Source organism: Rhinatrema bivittatum, chromosome 17 (genome assembly GCF_901001135.1).
Source record: "Rhinatrema bivittatum chromosome 17, aRhiBiv1.1, whole genome shotgun sequence".
NCBI lineage: Eukaryota > Metazoa > Chordata > Amphibia > Gymnophiona > Rhinatrematidae > Rhinatrema > Rhinatrema bivittatum.
Window position 1 is genome coordinate 47,207,665 of NC_042631.1, and position 13,243 is coordinate 47,220,907.

Below are 13,243 nucleotides of genomic sequence, written 5' to 3' on the forward strand. Positions count from 1 at the left end.
CTCCTTATTACTGCAGGCCCTCATTTAAATACAGAATCGCGCGCCCAGGAGAGTGGCCTGGTTGCCCGGCAGGAAAGCGGGCACTCGCCTCGGAGCGCCGGCTCTCCCGCGAATTTTACTGAATCGACCCTCCTGTAAGCTAGTAAGTAAAGGACTGGGAGCTAGGGCCATCTAGTAGAGAATAGTTAACGTAGATCCCTGCAGAAGCCAGTCAATATGAATTCTGAGTCTTGACTGTGACTTCATCCTACCAAAGCTGTAAGTGCTGCCTTTGTAGCATCCTGGCTCTGGCTGTCCTAAGAAGTAGAAGTTAGGCTCAGGAACTGAACCCAGATTACCTGCTTGGCTGCTCACAGCACTATCACTAAGCCATCAGGCCAGTTCATTTTCTGCATGTTTAAATTGCAGTACCTCTGTTTTTTGTAAAATACACGTTTTAACCTAGTTTTACTTATTTTGAAAATGCTTCTATCCTGTGTACTTTTTGCTTTTTTTTTGTCTATTGATAACCAGCTGCCTTAGAAATACAGTTCTTTTTAAACTTTTAAGATGTTAAAACTAGTTTTGTCAACTGAAAATCCTACTATGCTGTTTCTGCTACTCAAAACATGTCGGTTATTGCTGAAGAAATTTTATGTCTGATGCTGGTTTGAGACTCTAGATAAATATAAAACGAAAGTAAAAGCCTGTCCTTCACCCTGTGACTTGTAAACATCGAGCTTTCTACTGTAGGGATGCAGTGGTTTTTGTTTAGACAATTCAGTCCTGTAAGCCCATGCAAAATTCGAGCAGTGCCATGCTGTCTAGACCCGAATGAATACAGGAAGTGACTACGGGAGCTTCTCTCTGCTTCCCATCAGTGAAATCTGTTTACAAGGGGACGGACCTTAAAGATCCTTACCAGGTATATCTGTCCCTCCTGCTGGAAGAGAGCAGAGTTTGCTAAGGCACGCCCCGCCCAGGACGTGCCCTCACTGTTGTCTTATTTTTGACTCAGTATTCCCATAGTACATTTTAGGGTCTGCAGGAGAGAAGGAAGAGGAAAGGCAGTCATCCTCGCAGCTGCTGCAACACAGTTTATCATCACTGAAGGGTATTAGGAAATAACGTAATAAATTGCCTCAGGGTGCATGTTCATAACTATCCAGCCTTTCGCAAGGCAGGTTACACGCAGAAACTCCTCACACGCTCCCATATAATCATGACACGCGACAGCTAAGCCGCCAAGCACCCACCACCCGCGGTGCAACTCCCCTTTTGCGTAGTGACGTCACGGAAGCCGACAAGCGCCGCCGTAAATCACGCTACTGCTCCTAGCGTCAGAGGAAAGAAGCTTGGAGGCAAAGGCGGGTCAGGGTGTTGGTGTTTCACATGAAGAAACAAACAGGGCTAGGCCCCACTGGGGCATCTGATCGGCAGTCTAAACCAACCTGCCTGATTGTGGCGAGCGCAGCCATTGCAGGTGAGACTTCCGGGGTAATAGCTGCTTTAGCTGGAGCGCGCCGGTGCCCCTCTCTGGCCCCTTCCTTATGACGTCACTAGCAAGGCGGGGCGTCGAAAGATGTAGCGCTTGTCTCGGTGGAAAGGTTGTGTAGCATATGTGTAGCCATTATAAGGATGGTAGTGTATTTATAGGTTAGGAATGTTGGTTTATTATTTTTCTTTTAAATGGTACATGACATTGAGCTGTTTTGTGAACGGATAAGGTTAAATAAAAGTACAGTACTATTGCCCTTGCAATTGCAAAGCAGTAGTAACAAAATGCAAAACACATTTACCTTCCTTAAGTTCTTACTTAGGACTGTTATCTAATTTATAACTTCTTTGTTCCTTTTATGAAAGTAGGCGAGGCTCAGACTTCCATGGTGTGTTAGGCATACTATGTGTCACAGTGCATAAAATTGCAGGAAGCTAATTTGAATATCTGGCACGAAGAGAGGCTATGATAGCACTAATTATATATATTTTTAACATAAAAGAATAGGATATTTTTTTAGATTGAAATATTTTAACTAGAATATTGTGCTGCCTTACCTGCTGGCTTTAGATTGGAGTATCCCTGCTGCAGAATCTGTAAGAAGTAGAGAGATTGTAGATGCCGTTCAGGGTGTTGTGCTTAGACAAATGGTTATAGAACCCATGAGAGAAGGATTGATACTGGATTTGGTGCTCACAAATGGAGATAGTATCTCTAACATCCTGGTAGGTATCCACCTGAGCACCAGTAATCTTCAGACGATATGATTTGATATAGCGCCTAAGTCGGAGAGAAGTCACATAAAGCTCAAAGTTATGGAGTTAAAAAATATAGACTTTGTTAAAATGGGGAGGTACCTTAAGGCACATACCTGGAAACTTTCCAGATTTGGCCCAGAGATTCCGGAATTCTAAACGAATAGCTGGGTCTCCAGGCCAACATGGCAAAACTCCAAGGGGGCTGAGGAAGCACCCCACGTGGCCCAGAAAGAGAAAGAAATGAGTCAGTTGTGCAATTGAAAGGAGGAGAGTCTGGCCACGCTAGCAAGAACAAGTAAGTAGTGATAGCAGTGGCCTGTGTGGCCACCAGCAGAAGAAGGTTTCCTGTCAGTTGCGCGGGCTTGAAGGAGGATTCTGTTGCATCACCCACGGGCCTGATGGAAGAAGAGGCTGCTGTATCATGGTGAATCTAGAAGATGTGGTAGGCCTGATTGACAAACTGAAGAGTAGTAAATCACCCGGACCGGATGGTATACACCCCAGAATTCTGAAGGAACTAAAAAATGAAATTTCAGACCTATTAGTAAAAATTTGTAACTTATCATTAAACTCATCCATTGTACCTGAAGACTGGAGGATAGCAAATGTAACCCCAATATTTAAAAAGGGCTCCAGGGGCGATCCGGGAAACTACAGACCGGTTAGCCTGACTTCAGTGCCAGGAAAAATAATGGAAAGTGTTCTAAGCATCAAAATCACAGAACATATAGAAAGACATGGTTTAATGGAACAAAGTCAGCATGGCTTTACCCAGGGCAAGTCTTGCCTCAAATCTGCTTCACTTTTTTGAAGGAGTTAATAAACATGTGGATAAAGGTGAACCGGTAGATATAGTATACTTGGATTTTCAGAAGGCATTTGACAAAGTTCCTCATGAGAGGCTTCTAGGAAAAGTAAAAAGTCATGGGATAGGTGGCAATGTCCTTTCGTGGATTGCAAAGTGGCTAAAAGATAGGAAACAGAGTAGGATTAAATGGACAATTTTCTCAGTGGAAGGGAGTGGACAGAGGAGTGCCTCAGGGATCTGTATTGGGACCCTTACTTTTCAATATATTTATAAATGAACTGGAAAGAAATACGACGAGTGAGATAATCACATTTGCAAATGACACAAAATTGTTCAGAGTAGTTAAATCACAAGCAGATTGTGATAAATTGTAGGAAGACCTTGTGAGACTGGAAAATTGGGCATCGAAATGGCAGATGAAATTTAATGAGGATAAGTGCAAGGTGATGCATATAGGGAAATATAACCCATGCTATAATTACACAATGTTGGGTTCCATATTAGGTGCTACAACCCAAGAAAGAGATCTAGGTGTCATAGTGGATAACACATTGAAATCGTTGGTTCAGTGTGCTGCGGTAGTCAAAAAAGCAAACAGAATGTTGGGAATTATTAGAAAGGGAATGGTGAATAAAATGGAAAATGTCATAATGCCTCTGTATCGCTCCATGGTGAGACCGCACCTTGAATACTGTGTACATTTCTGGTCGCCGCATCTCAAAAAAGATATAATTGTGATGGAGAAGGTACAGAGAAGGGCTACCAAAATAAGGGGAATGGAACAGCTCCCCTATGAGGAAAGACTAAAGAGGTTAGGACTTTTCAGCTTGGAGAAGAGACGACTGAGGGGGGATATGATAGAGGTGTTTAAAATCATGAGAGGTCTAGAACGGGTAGATGTGAATCGGTTATTTACTCTTTCGGATAGTAGAAAGACTAGGGGGCACTCCATGAAGTTAGCATGGGGCACATTTAAAACTAATTGGAGAAAGTTCTTTTTTACTCAACGCACAATTAAACTCTGGAATTTGTTGCCAGAGGATGTGGTTAGTGCAGTTAGTATAGCTGTGTTTAAAAAAGGATTGGATAAGTTCTTGGAGGAGAAGTCCATTACCTGCTATTAAGTTCACCTAGAGAATAGCCACTGCCATTAGCAATGGTAACATGGAATAGACTTAGTTTTTGGGTACTTGCCAGGTTCTTGTGGCCTGGATTGGCCACTGTTGGAAGCAGGATGCTGGGCTTGATGGACCCTTGGTCTGACCCAGTATGGCATTTTCTTATGTTCTTATGTTCTTATCACCCCATGGCTCGAAGGAGGAGGAAGCTGCTGCTCCTGATGGGTTCAGGATGGGGAGAGAAGATGAATGAGCATGTATGTGAGAGAGCGTGTATGTGGGAGAATATTAGAGGAGTGAGTGTGTGTGGATGAATGAGAATGAATGTGTGTGAGAATGAACATGTTAGTGTTGGTTTGTGTGTGTATAAGAGAGTCTGTGCACATAACCACTCCATACTAATCCAGGACAATCTCAGGGTGACTGGAATTTAGAAGTTTCTAGGTATGTTGAAAAGCTAGAAGATTGGGTGAAAAGGTGAAGTGGGCCAGAGTAAAGGCCGCTATTATTAATTCAACAAATCTTTATGTAAGAAAAGTAAATAAAAGTAAGAGGAAAAGGAAACTGATACGGTTCTGCAAAGAGGTGGCTGAAAAAATAAACACAAAAAGATCAGCATTCAAAAGTACAAAGGAACTCAAAAAGAGACTATCTGGTGAAACTGAAAGAGATGAGGAAAGGCAAAAGCCTGAGTGGAAGAAACAATCACCAAAGAAGTAAAGCGAGGTGACAAAACATTTTTCAGATGTATCAGGGAAAGGAGGAAGGCAGAGGTGGTATAGTAAGATTAAAAGGAGATAAGGGTCACTGTGGAGAAAAATGAGGAAGAAGAAATATTAAACAGCCTGAAGGAGGACCGTTGCTGGTTGGCGGGTGAATGACAGTGGGTTACATAAAACCCCATTTACAGAAGAAAGTGTTTGGGTGGAATTAGCAAAACAGAAAGTGGGCAAGGCTATGGGGCCTGATGAGATACATCCCAGGATACTGAGGGAGCTCAGAGAGGTGCTGGTGGGTCCCCCAAAAGATTCATTCAGTAGATTTCTGGAAATTGATGTTGTGCCACAAGATTGAAGAAGGGCAGCGATGGTCCCACTCCACCAAAGTGGGAGCTGAGAAGAGGCTGGAAATGATGGGCCAGATAGCCTTACCTCGGTGGTGGGAAAATTAATGGGGATGCTACTAAAAGAAAAGATAGTGAACTATCTACAATCCGGTGGGCTGCAGGATTCGAGGCAACGAGGTTTTCCTAGGGGAAGTGTGACACAACCAAACCAAAGAAGAGTCAATAGATACCCCACAGTATTAACCTCAAATGTCAAAAAGAGGGGAACATCAAACTATAGTTACAAAAACCCTAAATAATGATTAGCATATAAATCTCAAATATAAAAGGTGTCAGCAAGCCAGTCGGTGTATCTGCCAGCTGAATACAGATCACCCGGACTTCTCAATCATTCACCTTATCAACAGGACTTTTTGAGACAGAATTTTTAAATTGCAAATAAAATGTAGAGCAAAAGACAACAGACTGATTGCTTTTTAGATATTTTACCCCTGATGAAGTATTTCTAGCGAAACATCGGCCATGTTGGGTTTTCTCTAAGTCACTGAATGAGATACCTGATCAGGTCTGCTGGGAAACACTGCCCTAAACTGCAGTGAATCAACATCTTTGGGCTTCCAGAAAGGCTGGAGTGCTTTGTATAGATGGACCATGGTTAAACCCCAGTGAGGATAGGGAGGCTAGCTGGACTGACTTTAATCGGGCTGATGAGGACAGGAAGAACAGACAGTGATGGAGCACCTCTCGCTGCTTCCCCACCCCATGGTAGCATCAATGTCATCCTTGGGAGCCTGGAGGGCCTTGAGTGCGCAGACACAGCAGAGAAGCTCATGCTATCTGCTGCGTGCACACTTGGGAGGATAGGAGTAAGGCTGGCTCAGGGCAGCGTGGGAAGGAGGCGGAGGAGACCTGACCAAGTGGAGAACGGGCAAGCTTCCGGGTGCTACTACCCAAAGACTGGGTACTGCTTGCACCGAAGAGGAGTGAAAGCTGGTAAGCCAGCCCGATGGCCTCCTTCCTGACCCTGCCTGCAGGGAAAAAAAAAATCGGGGGGGGCTGGCTCTGCCCCAGGACAGAGTTAGCTGAATTGCCAGGTCCTTTGTTGGCACTTGCAGTGGTGCCAGTACAATCCTATGTGTATGTGAAAGAGAGAACGTGTGGGTGAAAGAGAGGGCATTGTGTTTGTGTTGGAGAGCGGAGAAAGTTTATGCACGCGTGCATAAACAATCTGTGACAATCTCAGGGTGACTGGAAATCAAAAGGCCTAGGTATGGAGAACAGGAGACATTTTTATTCTTATTAGTTTTAATTAATGGCTATTATTTGATGTCTCCTCTTTTGAAATATTTTATTGATGTTTGGAAAAATTTAAAAAATGTGTATATGAGTTTTTAAGTATTGGATGTTCTGTTCATCAGCTGTTTTGAAATATTATTTTTATTAGTATGGTTTGACTGTTATGATTAATGTTTTATATTTCTTGATTTTATTGCTTGATGTTTTTTGAGGCATGCGGATGATTCTGTTTTTCCATTGTTGCACTGCATACAGAATCTGGTCTGTTGTGGTTTCCAGTTTAGGTTTTGTCTGCACATTTCTACTTCTATTTTTATAGTCCCTTTATTCTATATTTGGTGAGGGTTTGTCTGGTTTTGCATGTGTGACTGAGGTGAGGTATTCTGCTAGTCTTTAGTTTCCTTGTGGGGATCTATAGCACCCTGGCTTGCTCTGTTTTCCTGATAGGAGTGTGTTGGTGTTTTAGGGCCTGATGTAACATTTGCAGTGTGGACTTTTCACTGGTAACAGGTTTATTGGTATTGTAATTCAGTTTCCTTGTGGCTTTCTGAATGCCAAGCCCACTCCCAACACGTGTTACAATAGCTCTAATACCATATTGTTTCCAGTTGTCTTTTTTTTTTCCCAGGGTTTTCTGGTTAGCATCACAGTAGTGATTGTAAATATAATATACATGATGTAAGTGATATTTTTACCTCAGAATGTTCTTTTTCATGTAAAATCTGTTATTATAAATGCATAATTTTTTATTGTGTGTGGGGAGGCCTTGGGTGTGGGGGAGTGTGCACATGGTTATAAAGTTCGCCTAGGGCACCTAATATCCTTGCCACCAGCCCTGGAGGCCAGAATTGTATCACTGTTTTGACTGCTATGCAGTCTCCCTGTGCCAAGGTTCCACCTGCTACGCAGACGTCCTTCCACTAGGGGTCCTCAGTGAGCCTTGCTCCTAGCTTTGCCAGGTACTCCTCACTGGTCACTATGTCCAAGCCTCAGCCCTACTTAACCCAGCCTGTTCAATGCCTCAGTGCCTCTTCATTGAGTCACCTTGGCTGTCTGATCTGGCCACTCTTACCTCCCTATTTTACCTTGCCTAGCCATGTGGCTTCTGGGCCTCCTGCCTTGTGGCCTATCTGGGTCTCCTGCCTTGCTTTGTGGCTCATCCGGGCCTCTCTTGGCCTCTTGCCTTGCTCTGGGCTCTTCCAGGCTTTCTGGCCTTGCTCTGCAGCCCTCTCAGGCCTCCTTGCCTTGCTCTGTGCACTCTTGGGCTTTTCTGTCTTACCTTACAACCTCTAGGCCTGATAGGATTACCTTACCCAGTCTCATGCCCTATTGGGCTTCCCTGTTCCCTGTCTAATCCAGCTCTGTCCTTATCTGGTCCTTGTCCTGCCCAGTCCAGTTCAGTCCCTTGTCTATTCCCCAGGCCTTGCCCTTATCTTTTTGTCTCAGTTCCAGCTTCCAGCCTGGGCCTGCCCTTAGCTTCCAGCCCGCCATGCCTTGTCCAGCCAGCCTTGCCTCATCCACCCTGCACCTGACCTCAGCTCCCAGTCCATGCCCTGATGTTCCACAGAAAGCAAGTCCTACTGGCCCCCAGAACCCAAGGACTCAACCTGCAGAAAAGAGGGTTGGTTAGGCAGAAGACCAGCTCCAGTCCTGTACTGCCTCTGTGGGGGTACTCCCTGACACCAGCCTGCCAGACCTTGACAAATTTATTTTTACAACTGCCTCATTAATCTTGATAGCTGTAAGGAGACCCAGTATATGAAAATCTTCCTAATACATATTCATTATGGCAATCCTGAAAACCTGCATCAACTGCATCGAGGAAATTGGCACTTCCATTGATGCGTGCTTCGATGGTTTCTGGTGTGCCTCCAGGAGAGGGTTGAGAAATATTAATATAGTGATAGGAGAAGGGTTGAGAGGTCAGATAAAATAACTTGAGGGAAAGAGGGGTTAGTGTTAGTTTGCATATGGGAATTTATATATGCATCTACCTAACATGAAAGAATCTCAGCTGGGCAAACTGAATGGATGATTTTGGTCTTTATTTGCTGTCATTTACTGTAACTATGGGATCAATATGGCAACAGAAAATTCTAGCATCAGAAGTAAAAGTGTCGCTGCCTGTTGAGAAAGGAAATTATCTGCAAAGCAGGAGTAGGCAACTCGAATCCTGCGGTGCTACAAATAGATCTGGTTTTGAGGATAGCCACAATAAGTATGCATGAGGTATATTTGCATACAATGGAGCAGTACATGCAAGTATATTTCAATGCTATTCAGTGTGGATATGCTGAAACCCAGACCTATTTGTGGCACTCCAGGCCCAGAGTTGCCTATTAGAGGTGTGCAGCCAAACAAATGTTAAATCTTTTTCATTTTCTTTATTTTTTCCCACTTTTGTTTATTTTTTTTCCTGTTTTATTTTGTTTTTAATGTAATGATAAGATAGAATGTAATGTAATTTTTAATGTAATGATAAGATAGAAATTGAAATTAACAAGTCTTGCTCGAGTGAGGAGTTAATTGCCAATTTCCCAGAAGCAATGCAATCTCTGGAGAAATCTAATATCTTGGAAGCAGTTAGATCTTGGGATAAAGCCATGTTGGAACTAGCAAATAGGCTGTGTCCCGCTTCTAAAAAAATGGATTTCCTCCCAAGGTAAACACAAAGCTCCTTGGTTTTCTCCTCAGCTAAAAGAGCTGAAGAGAGGGTTAAGAAAATTAGAACGAATATGGCGGAAAAATCGTAATGATATTTCACTAGTCAATTATAGATCAGCTCTGTATAACTACAGAGACTCTATTAATACCGCCAAACGAGATTTCTATTCGGATAGAATTCATAAATATCAATTTAATCCGAGGGAGCTTTTTTCTTATGTATCCGAGCTTATTCATGTGAAAGGAAAATCTTCTTTTGGGTCCAATAAGATACATGAGAAAAGTAATGAGTTTGCTGCTTTCTTTAAAGGAAAAATTTTAGCAGTTTTAAAAGATCTAACCACTCAGCCCCCGCAAAAGATTTCACTACCTATCAATCCTTCAGTTAACTGGGCTACATTTGAGACAGTCTCTTCTTTAGAAATTGTTAATTTAATTAAAAAGATGAAACCAGCTAAGCATCCGGTAGACAAGATGCCTATTAACTATCTTAAGTTGGTTCAAGACATTATCGCCAAACCTTTGGCTGACATTGTGAATCTATCTCTAGAAGAAGGCAGTTTCCCCGATGGTTTGAAATGCGCTTTAGTGAAACCTATCTTGAAAAAAGCCCAACTAGATCCTGAAATTCTGGCTAACTATCGACCAATTTCAATTCTTCCTTTTTTGGCCAAACTAATTGAAAAAGTTGTGAATCGTCAGCTTATGGACCATTTAGAAGATCACCATCTTCTTTTTCCATCTCAGTATGGTTTTAGGAAAGCCCATAATACTGAAACTCTTTTAATGTCATTATGTGATACTATTCAAAGAGGCTTTGACCAAAATACCTCATATCTGTTAATTTTATTGGATATAACAGCGGCATTTGATACCGTAAGCCACGAATCATTAATTTCAAGAATGCAGGAGATTGGCCTTTCAGACAAAACATTGAGTTGGTTTGAATCTTTTCTTTCGAACAGATCCTATGTAGTAAAATGGGGTACAGCTGAATCTGAAACAGTGGATCTCCATGCCGGAGTACCACAGGGTTCATCTCTTTCACCAACCTTGTTTAATATTTACATGGCACCTCTTTGTAGATTTTTAGCTGGGCTAGGACTGGTGCATTATCTGTTTGCTGATGACATACAGATTTTGTTACCTATTACAGATTCTTTATCGGCTGCACTGAAATTATGGGACATGTATTTCAAGGCTATCAAACAGCTTCTGACACATGTGTCTCTTTCTTTGAATGATTTGAAAACTGAAATACTATTCATTAGCAACAAGATTACAGAGAAAATAGAGGCTGATTTAGTATCACATTCCCTATCTCATAAGATTGTACGTGAAGTAAGAGATCTGGGTTTCATTCTTGATTCTGAGTTAACTATGAAATCTTCAATAAAGTCTACTATAAAAGATGGCTTTCACAAGCTAAGAGTGTTAAGAAAACTGAAGCCTCTGTTGCATTTAAATGATTTTCGAATAGTCTTGCAGGCCCTAATTTTACCAAAATTAGATTACTGCAATGCGCTACTGCTGGGGGTTCCTTTGTCAACTATTCGTCCCCTACAATTACTGCAAAATGCGGCCGCGCGATTGCTGTCTAATATAAATAGGTATGACCATGTTTCCCCAGCATTGATGAAGTTACATTGGTTGCCAGTCCAGTCCCGCATTCATTATAAATGTCTTACCTTAATCCATAAAACCATATATGGGAGTAATTCGGAATGGCTTAATGCTTCACTGCGTATTCATGTTCCAGCTCGCAATCTAAGGTCACTCGGGCAAGCTCTACTACCAATTCCCTCACCCAAATTGGCCCATTTGAGCTCCGTGAGAGAAAGAGCATTATCCTTGGCTGGACCTGGGTTGTGGAATTCCCTCCCGGTTGAAATCCGCCTTGAGGAGAATATTAATAGTTTTAAAAAACTGATAAAGACCTGGCTTTTTCAACAGGCTTTTAACTAGGCCATCCGATTCTTCTCTTTCTCTTTATTTTACTTAAAGGATTATCAGGAGACATAAAAAGTCGCAAGGGTTTAGAGGAGCCGAAAAATCTAAAAAATGACAGAATAAGGGAGGTATAGGTCAGGATAAAGAACGGGGATGAAGTCTGGAGGGTTTTAATTTTGAAAAATGTTTTAACTATTAAGATTTTATCTTGTTTTTATGTTTTGTTTTGTTTTGTTTTGTTTTTCTTATTTAATGGGACATTATTTTGTATTTGATTTTACTATGTAAATTATTAGCGAGATATATGTGTTTTGGATAACGGATTTTTGTGAATTTTGCTACTGCGAATTCAAATATTGTTAACCGCCTTGATATTAACTTGAAAGTCGGTATACAAAGCTAAATAAATAAATAAATACACTAAAAATGAAATGATAAAATCACTGCACATCTCTTTTGCCTGCTTATGTGCAAAGCCAAGGGAAAATGCCATGATGATACCAAAGATACTATGACGTACTGATTTAAAACTGTCTATCTGCCCATGATATACTCTGATATACTGAATACTTGGCTTAGTGCCTGATTTACTAAAGCTTTTTTTCTGTTGATAAGCAGGGCTGAATTAGCCATGGCACTTTCTCTGTAAGCTAGTGGAGTTACGAGCTCTACTGAGCATGTGCAGGAGTTCCCGCACTGGGCGTTGCTTCAGATACTCAGTCTGTTTTTGTACGTGCCGCACATGGACTGTCTTTCTGCCTCTTCTTAGTCAAAACAAAAACAAAGGGAAATTCTTTTCTTCTAGCTGTTCCAGTGACCCCCCCAATTGCACTCTTCAGTGCTACTGAGCTGTCGAGCTCAACTTGGGGAAAAAAAAATCGAAGGAAATGAAGATTCCAAAACATTATGTTGTAGACAACCATTAGAGGTTTCAAGTCCTGTGCCTGTGGTCAAATAGTGTCTATTACAGATGGACATGAACTGTATTATATTTGTCTTGGACCAGAACTCGATCAGCCTAACTGCCCTGTTTTTGTATGGATGTCCACTAGATCCCAATGGTTTCGCACATCAAAAATAGCTTGCTTATCAAAAAGTAAGTGCAGGTCAGCATCAAGAAGTCACCATTCCTCCATTTCCTCCAAAAGCAACCAGAGTAAGTCCTGAGATGAAGTCTCTTTATACTGAGACAATGAAGACTGGATGGCCCCAGATGTGTTGAGCCCCAAACAGTTGCGATCGACAGAGCTGATCAGATTACCTACGAAGGCAAAGCACCAAGACTCGTCCACCTTTTGTACATTCTGCCCCAGTGCCTCTCAAAAAAGAAAGGATACGATGCAACATCAGTCAAAAATAACACATGAAAAGATGCATAGTCATCGATAATTTTGATACATGAGGCTTTGGAGCATTTCGACACATAGTGTGTTGAAACAAACACATGTTGAACTGGATCACCTGACGCATGAAACACCGAAGCAAGGTGCATTGGTCTATCTGACTCAGTGTGCTGGCCCAATCACATGATGCAACGAAGCAGGCGACGTACGGGACATCGAAGCAGCCTACCCACCCCTCAACGCATTCCACATCAGACAAACCATTCCTGTCGTGACTTGCATCATAGGATTTAAAGAGTAGGAGAAATGAGTCCACAGCACACCAGAAACCATCGAAGCACACATCCATGCAACTAGCAATTTCCTCGATGCAGTTGATGAGTCAACATCCCCTTGTTTTGCATCAGTTTAGATGACTGTCCAAATCTCTCTCCACATCTCATAACTTTATAGGTTCATGACCAGTAGAGCAACCCATTGCCTTCCCAGTTCTACCAGTGGGCCAAGGGGAATGCTATGCGCAGGAGATACTAAAAGCTGCATTGCCTGTGTAATTATATGTGACATATTGTGCTTCCATGACAGAGATTAGACTACACCTATCACCGCCGATTACCAGTGCTCTCCCAATCTCCCACCTTCTGACCCAAGATCTCCATTTCATTTTTCAGAACCCACTTTGTTCAATTCTCCCATTGGAGTCAATTCCCCACTAGTCATGGAATGAGAATCTGCGCTAGTTTCTCCATTGACACCCGCCCAA

At 42.2% G+C, this 13,243-nt stretch overlaps 1 protein-coding gene across 3 annotated transcripts in view; it reads left to right on the top strand.

Annotated features, from left to right (window-relative positions):
- The first annotated feature begins 1,223 nt into the window (after positions 1-1,223).
- GATD1 (glutamine amidotransferase like class 1 domain containing 1) overlaps positions 1,224-13,243 on the top strand; it is a 66,045-nt gene continuing 54,025 nt past the window's right edge. The window contains exon 1 of one of the 3 annotated variants that reach the window (XM_029583215.1): positions 1,224-1,462. In XM_029583215.1, coding sequence (XP_029439075.1) covers positions 1,372-1,462 — 91 coding nt within the window. In that variant the 5' untranslated portion in view covers positions 1,224-1,371. The remainder of the gene's footprint in view (positions 1,463-13,243) is intronic. The other 2 variants (XM_029583213.1, XM_029583216.1) reach the window with 2 other exon arrangements.